Source organism: Buceros rhinoceros, unplaced genomic scaffold, assembly GCF_000710305.1.
Source record: "Buceros rhinoceros silvestris isolate BGI_N320 unplaced genomic scaffold, ASM71030v1 scaffold43141, whole genome shotgun sequence".
Lineage (NCBI taxonomy): Eukaryota > Metazoa > Chordata > Aves > Bucerotiformes > Bucerotidae > Buceros > Buceros rhinoceros.
The window spans coordinates 1-16,214 of NW_010393301.1; the positions used below are offsets into that span (position 1 = coordinate 1).

Consider the following 16,214-nt stretch of genomic DNA (forward strand, 5'->3'; position numbering starts at 1 on the left):
GCCCTGCGGACCCGGGCGCCCCGGGGGAGCGGGGCCTAGGCTGCCGTTGTCGAGGGCCCGTGTGGGATGTCCCTCAGCGTGGGCTGGCACGTGCCCGCGGCTCCCTAGCAGAACCTCCAACCGCCTTGTCAAATCCGGCAGCAGTCGTGACTGATGCCTGCTTTGTGTTCTGCTCCGTGAAGATGATTAAGATGCTGCCCCGGTCCTTATAAAAATAAAATGCTCCCAGTGGGTGTTGCACCATTTGCTGAGGTAGCTCAGATCCTTGCTGAGCCGTATTTCCTTAAACCTGGCATTCAGCTGTACGTGCGCCATGTGAAATTTAGGTTTACGCAGCACTCTGCTAGCCTCAGGAGCCAGTGGTCAGGAGGTCAAAAATGCACTCTATGCACCTGATTGCAGAACCTTATTTTATAAGTTAACATGTTCATAACTTATTTTTCTTTTAAACTTTTTGTGCCAGATAGCCATTCAGCTTATGCTCATGTTTTGTTCAAGCATTGTAAATTTACAGCTGGTGAGTTTTGTGATTGAAAACAAATCGTGATTTTCCCCCCTCCCCTCCCCCCTTCTTTGTCTCTCTCTAATATGTGCTATGAGTTCATACTCCGATCCATTCAGGGAAATGTCTTTGTTTACTTTGGTGGAATAGTGTGTAATAGACATGATGTATATATACCTTATACAGATGGATAGCCAAGTGCCTCTGGTTACTTTACTGAGCCATCAAAATAATGGAGTCTACTGAGAAAGAGTTAGCAGTGCTAGACTGCGAGACCTGTCTTATGCTTGAAATGTATTGCCCTCTTGTAATTTTTGGGGTGTATTTGGGGGTCTATTTATGTATTCTTAATTTTCTTTTACTAGGATACTTGGGATGCACCTAGCAAAGCCGAGAAATCTTTACGTTCCTATATAAGGTTCATTATGCGACCAAGGCTGCTAGAACAGACAAGTTATAATACAGAAACCTTTGCTTCTCTTCTGTGATCATAGAGCTTTCTAGCTGTTACTTCTTTCTCATGTCCCTTCTTAAATGCACCATTGTTTTGACTATTCAGAGACAGAAAATAACATTGTGGGTTTGTTGTTTTTTTTTTTCACTTCTGAAGGATATTTGCAAGGCACTAAGCCCAGAGAAACTTAGCTGCCTGAAGGTGCCTTGTGCTTTTCATGAGCATGAAAGCCATACAACAAATACCTTTTAATAACTGCTTGAGCAAACTACCAAAAGAAGTAAATGAATATGCAGACAAGCATTTGCTTTATTGAGAGTGCGTTTCTGTTTTCTCTCTGGCTAGTGACATGCAGATTGGCAAAGTAGTGTAAATACTTCTAAGAAATGTTTATTGGCAAGGTAATTCTTCGTAACTAAACCTGTTTGAAATTACAAGAACATGTTTTAAGATGAAAATTTCCTAATCATGGAATATAGAGCAGTATTCAGTCATTATGTGCTTGCTGCAGGAACGTTGAAGAAAGCCACTAAACAGAGGAAGCTCCTCAGCTAGGTGTCTGGGGTCGGTTTGAAGAAGCAGAAGAATAACATTTGACTCCTTTGTGGGTAGAGAGAGTTTTGTTGGGAGGCGGTGGGGTGTGGATTTCAGGTTAGCTCAGGTAAGATAGTAACTGATTTTTATCTAGGAGCAGCAAGAGACCTTGGTTTTAGGAATAGTCGTTATGTAAGAAGCTAGAGCTTTCAGATACAGATTTTTGAATGGTAACCAAAGAGTTGACCTGCTTTGCTCACTGGAGTAAGCGAAGTCATGAATTACATTTCTGTGGTCTTTTCTAGTGGATTTAGTCCGTTGAAATTACCTCTGTTTATTGAACACAGTGTTCAAATACTGCTTTCCTGCATTGCTAAAGGAGCTCCTGTTCCACTTCGAGCTGAATTAAATGCAAAGTTTTTACTCATTTGTAGGTTTGTAATACAATAAAATAGTTAAGTTAATAATTTTAATATGTATCTTAAAGTGCAGTAACTACTTGAGTACATACATCCACCTGGCTACAAAAGAAGGTGCCAAGCTGAAATTAAACCAGTTTGAACTGGCTTACCTGAGTGTTTACTGTCTGCGTTACTTAGCCTTTTTGTGTGAATTAAATCAACAAAGCAAAGCCCCAGGAAATGGCAGAAAATGTCACCCTTGGAGCTGCGAAGTCAACTTGAGTCAAGTATTGGTCCACTTGAAACAGTCCTTGTATTGCTTCACTATGGTCCAGCTGATCAGTCGTCAGCCAAATTCAGTGTGGGGAGTGCTTCCTTCCAGCCCACGGCCCCTTCCCAGGCAAAGCCCAGAGTTGCTTTTCCAGGTCTAAACGTAGCCCCAAGAGCTGAAGGCCGCCAGCCTGCCTGCAGTCCAGTCCAGAAGCTCAGCATTGCTGTGGCTGCTGCTTCTGCAGTGGGAGCAACAGGAGAGGGAGCGTCTGCTGCTTTTGATAGCTTTCACAAATGGTCACTTACTGTGTATGGTGGTCTCTGAATGCTTACTTTATGGCCTGACAAAAAGCCTGACATGTGGTCAGGCATTTGACATATGGTCGAATCTTCACTTGGAATCTACAAAATGTGGTACTCCTAAAAAAAAAAAAAAAATTAGATTGGGCAAACAAAGGTAGTAATTTTATTTTTTGTTTTGACTATTTGGGTTTTTTTCCTGGTCTCTAAACTGTGGACAGTAAGAATAGTATTTGTTATGTTTTGCTAAAATAAATTACAAAGTGATAGGTTGACTTAGTCATAAAAGCCCATGAGATAACAGTGTATACCTACCTCTCCTTCACATGAGTAAAATATTGTTGGCATTAAAAAAAACTGAAGAATTGTTTGCTAGCTTAGAGTTTCTCCATTAATTGCTGAGGTGGATTACAGATTCTAAGTTTTAAAATAATGTTTTATAACCTATTCCATTTTTAGAGTGACTGTGAAGAGGATGGATGGGTTTGAAAGATGGAATACATCATAATATTGTTTTTTATGGATGTTTTAAAAACTTTTTCCTTCTTAAAGTGGTCCTGAGTCACGGAATTTTCATACATGCATAGCTGCAGCAGAGCGCTAGCACTTGCTTGTTTTGGTGTTACTGCAAAAAATTTTACACAGAATTTGTTGAATCCACAATCATCAATTTTGAGCAGAACTCTAAAAGCATAAGATCAGTTATCCCAGAGAGTAAGAGCTGAAATTTAATTACATTTTCTGTATCCCATGGAAGAATATTTCAGCAATTGTGATACTGTACTCAGTTTGCAAAATCATTGCTTAGGGAGGGGAATTGTTGTAAGGAACATGGTCTCTTTGTGAAAGAGTTCTTTCTGCCACAGTATAACTCAAATTGAAAGTACTTCTGTGAGTCTTTCTTCCAGACCAGATCATCTTTCTTTAGTTAAATATTTTGGTTTTTTAGAAACAAGTCAGAATTATTTTTCAGTGAGCGAGGAAAAGTTTCTGTCAAGAACAAAAAGGACAGATTTTGGTATCATAGTGCAGCTGATGAGTTTTATATTTCTTTTTGTTGTTTCATATTCAAGGCTTATATGAATCCCATAGCTATGGCCAGAGCACGAGGTCCTGCCCAAACTTCAGGACCAACAATACAAGACTACTTGAACAGGCCAAGACCAACATGGTAAGTGGGAATAGTTGTCTGCCCTTCTGACCTTTAGAATAAAATATCCATTCCTTTTACTAGAGATGACGCTGGTTCGTACCTCCTCCCCAGAATACCCCGTAATACATTTTGAAAAGATCCTTTGTCTCTGGCAGAAGTGTTCTTTTCTAAATATATATTTGATCTCCTGTTCTAAAAAGAACGGTATTTAATTTTGAAATGTGTATTTCTCATTTGTCTTTAAGTATTTTGTCAGTGGTTTCTCAGAAAGTGGTCATTTTACCTCTTTCATAAATCCTGATACCTAAAGCTTGCAGATATATTTAAATTTTAAACAAAATAATCTCTAGAAAAACATTTTGCTGGTGTATTCTTAGAACACGGTTTACCCTACCCGACAAAATCTTCCCTTGGAGATAGTATCAACAAGGTGCTTTACATTCAGTCCATTTTACCTCCTCTCATAAGACATTAGAGAACAATTTACGTAATTGCAAAGTTAGCTTTAGATCTTTCAGAGGGGTTTAGCTACCATACTCTAAGTTCTTAGGGTTAGGTTACCATATACATAACATCCAAGATGCTTTCATTCTTCATTCTGTTGGAAGTACAGCCAAAGCTGAACCTCAAAAAACCCTACAAAAAGTTAGATACTGAGGAAGGTATTTTTAATTGTGAAAATTTGAGATTTGTCATTGTTTTTATGTAGGGAAGAAGTGAAAGAGCAACTAGAAAAGAAAAAGAAAGGATCCAGGGCTTTGGCCGAGTTCGAAGAAAAGATGAATGAGGTTGGTAGTGTTATTAGTGTGTTGATACTTGATTCTTCTTATATTATATGCAACCTTTCCTCCAGTAACTTTAACAGCACCAAGTAACCATAATATTTCAGTTCACTCTAGCTTCTAATGAGTAAACATTTTGTTTCCTTTGCGTTCCTTTACAGTTACCATTTAACCAAAGAAGAGCTACTCTCAGTTCAGAGAAACGCTATAGAAAGGGTTTTGAAAACTGATGCTGAATAAAACTTGAACTTTTTTTGAAGTGTCATTTTTAAATGTAAATGTAGTTATATAAATGATAATGTTTATATTAATAAATGAAACTCGTGCATTTTCCAGTAGGATAAACCAGGATCTCTTGTGCTAATCTTCACTTCTTTAAGGTCACACAATCCAAATATACTGGAAATAGGTGTACTACTGGAAACTGATGTCTCTGGCAAGGAATGTACACATAGTATTAATATGAGAGAAGGCACAAAGAATGGCCTTCAATATGCAGAAAGGACTATAAAGCACTTCTCTCATCCTAAACCGATGGCATTCCGTGCTGTTTCCGTGCTATAAATGCAGCTGCTCTGATGCTTATGTTCAGTACCTACTGGGGAACAAGCACAGTATGAGAAAGCTTCACATGTAACTCCTGTTGTATACAGAAGAAGAAATTAGTATACAATGAATTTAACTGTTCTTTCTTGGGTTCTTTTATCTTGAGATAAGCTTCAAGCAGTAGTCTTCATTGTTGTGTGTTTCTGGTTGAAGTAGATTATGCTCCTCCTCTGTTAGTGGAAGATCACAGTACCCACAGTACTCTTGCTACACCTTTTTGCCTAAGATGTGATACCAGTATTTGGAGGGTCATGGGGTGCTGTTCTGAGAGAATCAGTTGTTTTGCATTCTGAGTTTTAGCTTGGAGAGTTTGGTTTAGTATTTTCTCATTCTTTTCCTGTTTTTATCTTTGCTTTATTGTGAAGTAATTGAAACTGGCATGGATAGCTGGTAATGGCCTTTCAGTATGGCAGAAGGATGGGAAGGGATGCAGGGAATTGTGAAATGGCCATGAGTTCTTCCTAAAGCTCTTAAGAACTAATCTCTGAACTGTTGGAAAGATCACAAGTCTCAGAATGAGGTGCTGTCTCTGTTATTTTACTGACAAATGTTGTGCTTTTTTATTTAAAACATCGCGCTAGTACAGGCTTAAAATAATTTAAAGAGAATGGCTGCCTAATAAAGCACAGGCTGTTGTAAGAGACCCCTCAGGTAGCTCTGGCTAGCTAATATATCTAAGCACACAACCTGCTGCAGTACTGTGTCGGAGCTGCCTTGGACCGTGGAGACACTACACACAGCACTCTATCCTGGCTAATCTGCCCTGTCTCTCAGCAGCACTGAGATGCTAATACAGCTAATTCACAGTGTGCTGACTTGGGGATCTGTGTGTCATACTGCATTGCACAGGTATAATCTTACTTAATTCCTGGTATTTCTGTCCCTTCAGCAAAATACATGGATTATTGTTGCTTTGCCAATACAATACCAATACAGCTAAATTGAGAGAAAAGGGAGGATCAGATAATAACAGTAAAGAAAGGAGAACATGATGTGTCTGACGCAGGAAACAGGAATAGCATAGACTGAAGCTAGCAGCCTTTAAGTCTGATGGGGACAATTTGGATGGTTCAGAGCTCAGACCTAGAGACTTTGTGAAAAGGAGGAATGAGAGGAGACTTTTAACCGTGCAGTGTGCTTGGCCTAACAAAAATAAGAGCGTTTCTATGAAGATGTGAATAATAATTTAATCCAATCATCGTTGACACCAGTGAGGCCCAGAAGACACACTAGAGACACCCATACATTGAAGAAGGGTCAGGAGAATTTGTCTTTAAATTTTGTTTCAGATGATTTTAAAATTAAGACCAAATAGGGCACCCTACCAGAAAAATTGCTGGCTTTCTAAAATGCTCTAGAAGGAACACTGCAATACATAAACAAAAATACCGTAATTGATGATCTTTGAGATAAATTACAATCTCTTAAATCTGAAGAACTTGAAGATTAAGGTGTGAACTAACACGGTCTTTCTATGTTTATTAATCTTCTGTAAAATCTTACACATTATAGCCTTGCTTATTATTATATGTTGTTTATTTTCTGTGAGTTTTGTGAAAACTATAATGTCAGGTAGAAGACAAAATTTCAAAAAGTTCTCTTAAGAAAAGCTGTGTGGAAATGATGCTCATGACAGTGGTTTTTTGGGGGCTTTGTTTTCAGAATTGGAGGAAAGAACTGGAAAAAAACAGAGAGAAATTTCTGGGTGGAAACGAGAGTTCCTCCAAAAAAAAAGAGGTAAGTTATTTGCAATTTCATACAGTCTGTGTTTGGAACTGGATTTATCATCAATGCTACCAATACATAATACCACAAATACATTTTCAAAGCCTGCATCTAAGTACGTACACCTAAATGCACAACAAAAGAACATGATGCCAAAGTAACATTTGTTTTGTTCTATTTTTAAGAAAAAGAAAAAGGAAAAGAAGAAATCTAATAGGGTGAGCAAAATTTTCAGTTTTCTAAGCCTTTTTGCTTTGGGGTTTTTCCAAGAGAACTTAAATGACAAATTGGTAAGAGGGGCTATAGTTGTAATTATGAATTTAGCCATTAAATCAACTGGTTTTTATTTTAAGAGAGGTGGCATACATTCTGTACAAGGAGAATTTTACTTCTGCTTAGAGGGCAGTAAAGAGCATTAAATAGATATTATTAAATGAAAATTATTAGAAGTTATTTTTTTAACGTGTCATTTAAGAAAATCTGTGCAAGACCAGCCTCTTGGAAGTAAAATTCCATTGGTAATATTTGGGGAATGAAGAAATTGTGAAGGGAATATTTGGATGGACTTTTGACTATTTGCCAGACAAAATGCTGCATCTCACAAGCTTCACTTTTTTGTTGTGTTTGGTCAAGTTGTCTTCATCTTCCTCTTCTTCATCAAGCTCTGATTCTTCCAGCAGTTCATCTGATTCAGAAGATGAGGTAAGAACTAACTTACTAGAATCTAACATGTTTTGTTCATGAGGCTTGTTTAACACAGATATTGATAATATGTTTTATAATATTGTTTGAGGGCTTGGTTTGCATACAGCTATTTAATTCTTATATGTTTGGTACATGTGATAAAGTTGGGAATTGTAGATATACATTTGCTCAAGAATTTCTTCATGAACGCTAAATTTTGAGTGGCTGGGTTGTAAACTAGATCCATTTCTGGTTTAACATTGAATTGTATGCTTTTTCAGTAGAAACTTCCACCTGATCATAAAAATGTGAACATACCATTTTACTTCTTAGCAAAAAAATCTTTGTTACAGATGCTCAGTTTCTGCAGCACACATCTAAATAATAAACAGAATCTGCAGAACCTGGATTTTTCACCAGTTTACATTTTTTCAGTGCAGAAGAGTTGTGACAGTCCTCAACTGAAAGAATCAATTGTGGTGTACTTTATGTATCAAGAGAACATGATAACATGTAGGAATTTGTTGTTCCCTATTCTTTACATTTAATGCAGATCTTCAGTTCTAGTGAGAATAAATTCAGGATTTTGTTTTTCATTTTTCCTGCAATATTTGTGGATAGGATAAAAAACAAGGGAAGAAAAGAAGGAAGAAGAAATATCGCTCCTCACGGAAGTCTTCGGCAAGCTCAATGTCTGAATCTGAATCAGACAGCAAGGTAAATGTGCAGATATGTTGTCTTGGCAAGTTCTGTTAATCTGACATAAATACTTCTGACTTTTGCATATCAATATTTTTTTTTACCTTCCAAATTTAAAGCCATGTGTTCTTATTGTAGCTGAGCTGCTATTTTTTCTGCCAGGTGCTATCAGGAATCTACTTCCACTGGCCACTGTGCCTGGCAGAAATAATTTGATCTTTAGAAATCCAACAGGCTTTTTTCCCATCAATTTCTAGCCATTTTTCTGAATCCAGACATGTGCAGCTTTTGTGCTCTTCAAATATTTAATTTTAATACTAATTATTAAGACTTAAAAGAAAATGTTCTGTGAAATTCTTGTGAATATGCTATCTAGCTGAACGCTATCCATGAAAATACAGGCATCGTAGGATATCAGAATGGCCAGGATATTGCTTTTCTGAAGATCTGCAGACTGAGTAGTTTACTGTTGAATAACTGAGCTTTGCCCAAATGCATATTAAATGGAGGGCATTTTTTTCCAGACTTACTGAATGAACAAAAAAGTGGAACAGGCACATGAGGCAATTTGTTCTGTTATGTTAGTATTTTTCTGTGTTATAGCAGATAGTGTCTGTACTTGTTGTCTAAATATTAATAACAGAGCGAGTTGTTAAGGTTCTGTGTGTAGACTTGTATCACAGGCTGTCACTGGAATACCTAATCTGGTGTGGTATGGCTTGTGATGAATCCCTGTTTGCATACACCTGTGAACTTGTGCTCATGCAAGCTTGAAAACTTTTGCTACATAAAGTGACACAGAGATAACCTTACTGCTGAAATGGGAAGGGAGAAAAATCCGTGGAAATACCTGCTTAACCCCTGCCTGACCAGCAGAGATGGTCATGGATAGAGAATATTGTGTATTAGATGTACATTACAGTACAGTATTGTGTATTAGATGTACATTACAGTAGCGAAGGCTGGTATCCTTTCCAGAGGCTCTCTGTGTATATTGCAAGTACTCCATTACCTGATTCCATACAGTCCTTTTCAGAGCGCGGCTTTGGGAAATTAGCAGCTGCATCAAAATTACAGCTTTTTCTTATTTTTCCTGTTTACTGCAAGGTAGGAAAAACAACTTTGAAGAACAGCCTTTAACAGACAGAAGACGACAATCGGTCAGGGGTTTTGGGGGGTTCTACCTTTTTCCTGAAATAATTTTGTCATTATTTGTTTGTTTGTTTGTTTTTTTCTATTTAGGACAGCACAAAAAAGAAGAGGTCAAAGGAAGATTATGAAAAAGAAAAGGTATTTTTTTCTTGAAGTTACTTCAGAACTTTTTTGTGTAGATAATGGAGGATGCACATGCTCTCTCTTTTTTTTTTTTTTTTATATATTGAATGCCTCAGTTTCCACCTACAGAAATTTTCTGTCTTAAAACTTCACCGACAGAGGTTAATCAGTACTCCCAATTTGAGGTAACTTTTAGTTGAGTTCAGCTTCTGTTTTAGTAATTGTTGTTAGTTGAAGCTGCTGTATCTGTTCTTGTTATGAAGGTAAACGAAAAAATTACCTAATCTGCTGTTGTAGATCAGCTGCATTCTAGTATTTTGAATTTTATCTTGAGCAGTCACATTGAGCTAAAAATATGCGTTATGATATTTCAGTGGCATGCCTGGTAGGGTACTGGCTTGTTGCCATAAATTAAGGGACATCAAGCAGGGGATATGTTTATCTAAGTGTAGTCATAATTATAGCTATTGTACTTATAACAGCTTTGAAAAATTGCAGAGAAAAATGTATTAGCTTAAGAAAAGTTGCCTTATTCTGCCTTTTCTCAGAGCATGAAAACCCTCTCTCTTTCCCACCACTTCACCATTTTGTACATCTGAGGACTTTCTTCCTTCCATTATGTTTAATGTAAATAATCTCGTTGACTTAAATTGTAGTTATTTCTATGTGTAAACTAACAATGCTTTCAGAGTCTGCCTTAATCTTTCTTTCCAATTACCTTTCTCACCACATCAGCCTCTACCACTCCAGTAAACAATATTGACTTTGATATACAACTTCCCTATTGCATAATACCTTGATTTTTTTTTTTCTTCTCCCTTGCTTCTGCTTCCATTTCACAGAATTTCCATTTCCTACCAACACCTTTTAACTCTTTTAGCTTTGAGGAGCTTCTCTTTGGAGACCATAGTCCCTTACTGTAATGCTACTTTCACACATCTTCTGAAGGCAAAGGGCATTTGGGGAGTAGAGGTCTTCCCCTACCTGAAGATCCCCCCTCTCTTATATAGGCTGCATCATGTGCACTTTTCATGAGTACTTTTGGGAAGGGATTGAGGTACCTGTTATAGATTGAAAACTGTGGCTGAGAGTTCCTGGCCTTAGAAACCGAATGGAAGAAAGTAGCTTCAGTCTTAGGGGCAACCTTGCCTGATCCAGAGTAAAGGGGGTGGGGCAATGAGTAGAGGGAAATGGCTTATCAGAACAATCTCATGCAGCTTCAAAATTTTAGTAATAATATAATTTCACTATATTTAATGTACAGTAACTTTTATATGAAGCATTTAAGTGCAGATGTCACTGCCAGTCTGTCCTAGTTGGACACAAATATAGAGGGAGCTTTTTCTTTTAATTTCATTAACAAAAGAAGAGTCTGAAGCTGCGGTGTTTGTATGTGCATATTGAGACATCTTCATTTACTGAGTAGTATTTAAAAGTGGTGAAACATTTAATTTTAAAGTGCTTACTCCTTCATCTGTTGTTACTTAAAATAAGAGATCATACTGCAGTATTATTCCTCTCAGAAGGCTGCCGTATCTTGGTAACAAGAGAAAGGAATACGCAGAAAAATATTATTTCCACTAAAAGCATTTTAACTGTTATTAGGCTAATTTGTTAATGATGAGTAATTGTTTTAATGTCAAAAATATTTCACAACTTAGAAATAATATTTCAGTCTAAGTTTTAAGCAGAAATTTTATAAAACTTGAAAGGTGTGACTTTACAAATATATCACTTTGTGTAGGAAGGGAAAAATCACCACAGGAAAAGGAAGAAAGCAGATCGTGGCGATGGACCATTATCATCAGAATCCTTATCAGAATCGGATCAGACAGAGGAGGTCAGTGTGAAGCATCAGTTTCATATGTTTTAATGCTTTTAGCTTATTGATTCACGAGTGAATAACGCACTAGTTTAGATTAATTATATCGTTGAAACTGTTCTGCTCTGTACAGTTGAAGAGTGCAACACATTCGAAGTTGTTTGTATTTTTTCTCTTTAATAAAGAGTTTTAGTAAGAATTGTTTAGTACAGCTCGTATCACCTATTTGAATTAATTTTCTTGAAATTTTTCAACTTTTTATGAATATTTCAGAGCTCAGTGAAATGAGGTTAAGTGATTGATGTGGTGTCCTTCACAAGATTTCTTTCTGTTGTTTGTGAATAGATTGGCAGATTTCAAGATGGCTAAAATTTTTTTTCTCCCTTTTCCAGTGAATTAAAACATTTTGGACACCATAATCTTACTCTACCCTTGTGTGTATCTACTTTGAGGATTAGTATTCCTGTAGGATTACAAAATGGAAGGCTGCAATGCATTGCATTTTTTCATTTAAGACATTTTGCCACACTGTTAGCTTAGTAAATTTACCTTTGTATCACTGCTGGGTTTTTTCTGCTGCGTATGAAAGCAGAGTGTGTTCCCACCTGTTCATAGGATAATGTGTGTTCTAGAATATAATACAGATAACCAGTGTTTCTTCATGGGTTATTGATCAGTATGTTCTACCACTGTTGTGCCCTATCATTCATTTATATGCAACAAAAGTTCAAACTTCTACTTAAAACAGCATTTCCAAAGCTGTTGTCCCATTAAATTTCATTTAATTTCTTTTAGGTGCAAGCAAAAAAGAAGAAAAACAACGAGGAAAAAGAGAAAACGGCAAGTATCCTTCTTATTCATACTGTAGTTTTAGAATATAAATACTTTGTACTTGGTTAATTTCCTATTTCACATTTTTCAGTAATACAAATGTTTTATTGCCAAAGTCAACTGTCACATGAATCTAAATTAACAAATTCTCTACCTGCTGAAGTCACTTTTTTAATTGTTGAATTAAGGAAAGAACATATCACTATCTCACCTATATAAATACTTATGATTTGAGATTTAGATAAGTCTAATACTTACTGTAGCATATGTTTTACTTTGTATCAACCTACTAGAACTGCTAATACCTGTGCAGTGTCAGGTAGGTAGCAGATTTCCACACAGACATCAGGGCTGTTCCTTTGTTAGTGTTGTGTGTAATTCTTCCTTGGTAAGCCCTCTCTACCAGACCATGAAAAGGGTCTCAGGACATAAGCACGGTATCATCTACATTAATATAAATCTTCCCCGAACCAAATAAAAAGCTGTCAGTAACCTGTTCCTTTTTTCAGTGTTGTTGATTTGTTTCTATTGGTAAAAGTGATAGGAAGGTTCAGTGATTTATATAGAACCAGGTTTATCACATGTACCTGAGGCTCCACAGTTAGCAGTATAGTGATTTTGAGATCCTCAGTGCCCACTCAAGATGTCTATTTCCCCTGTCGGGAGCAATGTTCCTAATTAGATACCTTGTGATGAGTTAGGGCGAGGGGATCATTTACATTAGTCACCTAAAAATACAAGCACGGGAGTATCCGTGATACTCAAGACACATTCTCCATGGAACTTTTTTGTTATTCCATAATGATATAAGGTGTTGGCCATAAAACTTCTAGTGATTGCTTGTGTTTTTTTTCTTAGAAGTGTGTGTATAAGAAACGGGTATAAAACAAAGCTTTTACACCAACATTGGTTTATTACATAATGTCACACCTATTCAAGAATTTCAGTTGAAATTCTGCTTGAAAAAGACAAGATTGTATTTCTCAGCTTCTGTATTACAGTGATCAGAACTTCAAGACTGAAACCAGTTAGGGTTAATTTACTCATATTTACAATTTGTTTTAAAGGAGGTGCAAGCACGGAGATTCTAGCCAAGAACAATTTAATTTTGCACAGTAAATGTAAGCTCTTACTTGGAAACTTGTAAACATCCTGGTTATTCCCACATGTATAAGATGTCGCTGCTTGTCAAAGCACTTTCCTGTTACTTTCTCAGAAGTCTATAAAGCACTGAAAATCATTTAAAAGGTTAGGGAATGTAATAATGAATGTAATAGTGATGTAATGATAAGAGGTGTGAAGCAGCCAGACCATGATGGAGATAAATTGAAGACCACTCTCAATAGCGCAAATTTCTGGATAAAATTTAAATTTTCTTTTTGTGATTTCTCAAGATGCTTTTGTAGAAATCTTTTTCAATGTCTTTGTAAAGATACCATTCCTGTGCTCTCATTTTGTGTTAGCAGAATTTAACAGATGGCTATTTTATTATACAGTAATTTCCATTTAATTTTATTCTTTGTTTTAGGATAAGACAAAAAAGAGAAAGAAGCACAAGAAACATGGTAAAAAGAAGAAAAGGAAGATTGCTGGTTCAAATTCAGATTCAGAATAATATTTTATAAAGTAACAAGACTATCAACAGAAGTGCAATGACTAAAGGAAACTTAAACTGTGAAATGACAGCAAACTTTACCAAACTGCATGAGTTTTCCTGTGTTTTAGAAATATTCCTGATCTTTCAGTAGCCAGCCAGAAGCAGCTGTGCTGGGAAAGACTGTTGTTATTGCCTGCTGCTTAATACATGAGGTACAACTTCTATAAAATTCCAGAAAGCAGTGTTAGATGTTTGGAACAATATGAGATGGTAGTCCAGCTGAGGTGTAAAATATTGGGAAATGAGTTAAACTTTTTAGCTAGTAAAAGTAGTCTTTTAAAGCATTAGTAATGGTCTTTATTTGTAAATCACAAATAAAATCCCAAGTTCATTCTGCGGGTTAGTATTATACATAAACTATTACAAGCTGGTGTCTGCTAATGGCATTTACAAAATGGGAAAGTAACATTTGAAATGCTGCCTTTGTAGAAATGTTTAGCATCTGCCCCATTACCATCTTCATGCTTATGAGAAGGGGAATGCTACTGTTTTGGCTAACTGAATAGGGTGCCTTTGCCTTTGATTCTTGCAAATCTCTGCTATTTTTAATCCACGCGGTGTCTCTGATTCTTGGGAAGCCAGAACTAGAGCCAGCAGGCTCTCTGAATAAGCAGTTCTGGTCTTCTAAGCATGTGCTTCTGCATTAAGCACGAGCAACAACATTTTGCAGTATAACTGACACTCTAAACCTGAAGATTTTACCTCTGCTTCTTTGAAATAGTGATAGATCTTTGCTGGTAAATATGCATATTTCATTTAATGTCATTTTGGTTTAGTTGAACACTTCTTGCAAACACTGGTAGCTTTTTTTGTGTTATCTTTAGAATTGTTTTGCATGATTTGTACCATTTTAAATTAACAAAGTGCAGGTAACAGTTTGTTGTAATCAGTTCTATGAATTACGTTCCATATGCAGAGTTCCATGTATGTATTTAGTTATTCTTATAGTTAAGTTCATTGCTGTGTTTAAGTGCACACTTGCTGAAGGTATTTAGCATGTAAAAAGCAGGGTTTTGATACCGTAACAGCTTCATATTGAAGCTGATTTTACTCTTAAGCAAGTTCAGTGGCAGACCTGTTATGTGATGTGTCCTGTTAGATTAAAAAAACCTACTGCCAGAATCTCATTAAAGACACTGTTTAAACTGTTTGTATTTATATTTTTGTACTTGAGGGCTACAGGATGTTGACCTAAATCATAAAGCTGTTTTACTTTAAATTAGGTGCTTTAGAAATTGAAAAAAAGCTTTTATAAATTAAATGTGCATGCAAGGAACGAGAAGTAATCATGCGATTTTTCTAGTTTTTGCATGAAATTCTCTATGGATCTTCCATTGAAGCACTCACTGCTGGGCCTCTTGTTAGCCTTCAAAAACTGCCTGTCCATCCCACGTGGTCCGCTGTAGACTCGCCCCTTTTTTCATGGCACAGGTGCTAACTTTTGCATACACGTGTTTCAGATATTGTATTGCCAAGAATTTAAGATGTTTAGGATGTTTATTATTAGTCTGCGAACTGTAACTAATAACTGGGGGAGAAAGATGATTTCCTGTTGCCATTCTACAGAGAAATTAACTTGTTAAGTTATTGCAGCAGTGTCCCTCGAAACCATAGTAAGACTATTTTGATCAAATATTTTATACTGTTGGGCTTGATGTTACCAATTCTAGACACTGCTTTGTCAGTGAGGTTAAAATAAAGGCACGATGCAGTGAACAGCAGGGGTTTGGTTTGAAGGTTGTGTTTGGTTGTGTTGGGGTTGTTTTCTTTTTAAGTTGTGGTGTTGCAGTTTTGGCGGAAGAACTTGTAACGAACCATAGCATAAATGCTGTGTCCTCTGTGATACCTTGTTTGGTTTTTACACAACTATCTGCCACAGAAGGAAATAAAAACGGAAGTGAGAGCCCCAGTCTTCCAAATACGTAATCTGGTATGTCATTTTGATTGTCTAAATATAATATTTGTTCTGGTCAGCAGAGCGTGCTGCAGATGCTCCTGTCATGTTGTAAGTGCTTGTAGCTGCTTCAGGGGCTCACAGGCTTTGTCAGTTCACAGCAAAGCTGCTCTGACACTGACAGTGAAGTGTTCGTGTTTCCAGTGCGTTAACAAATACTTCGTGACTTCTCTTGCATCCTCTTTTTTTTTCCTGAAGGAAGAGTGAGATATAGTCACAGCTCTTCAGCTTTCCCGATTTGTACACGCTGAGTGAGAGAGAAGGTGATGTGGGTTTCCGGTGCCACCAGGCAACCTACAGGCCTGTTTCTCGTTTGAGCAATGGGACAAAATAGAGACTGTGCAACGTGGAAATCAGTGTTTTAATGGATTTCTGTCTTCTGACAGCAGGTGAACAGTTAGTATTGTACAGAGCACTTAATTTTTAGGTCTTTCCCGAAACAATTTTAGAAGTTTGACATTCCGTTATTTTATTTTATACAGCTTCTGGTTTTTAATGTATGATGAAATTTCTCTTTGTTATGCCTATATTTGTGTATTTATGATGACCTGCCCTTGTCAGCAAG

The 16,214-nt window shown here is 36.8% G+C and overlaps 1 protein-coding gene across 1 annotated transcript; it reads left to right on the forward strand.

Moving 5' to 3' along the window:
- Positions 1-3,540: 3,540 nt before the first annotated feature.
- FAM133B (family with sequence similarity 133, member B) lies at positions 3,541-14,961 on the forward strand. The gene is made up of 10 exons (XM_010144794.1): positions 3,541-3,632; positions 4,324-4,402; positions 6,665-6,739; positions 6,913-6,945; positions 7,361-7,429; positions 8,033-8,128; positions 9,353-9,400; positions 11,130-11,225; positions 12,003-12,047; positions 13,567-14,961. Exons 1-10 carry the CDS (start codon positions 3,541-3,543, stop codon positions 13,651-13,653), a joined length of 720 nt encoding a protein of 239 aa, XP_010143096.1. The 3' UTR covers positions 13,654-14,961.
- Positions 14,962-16,214: the final 1,253 nt, after the last annotated feature.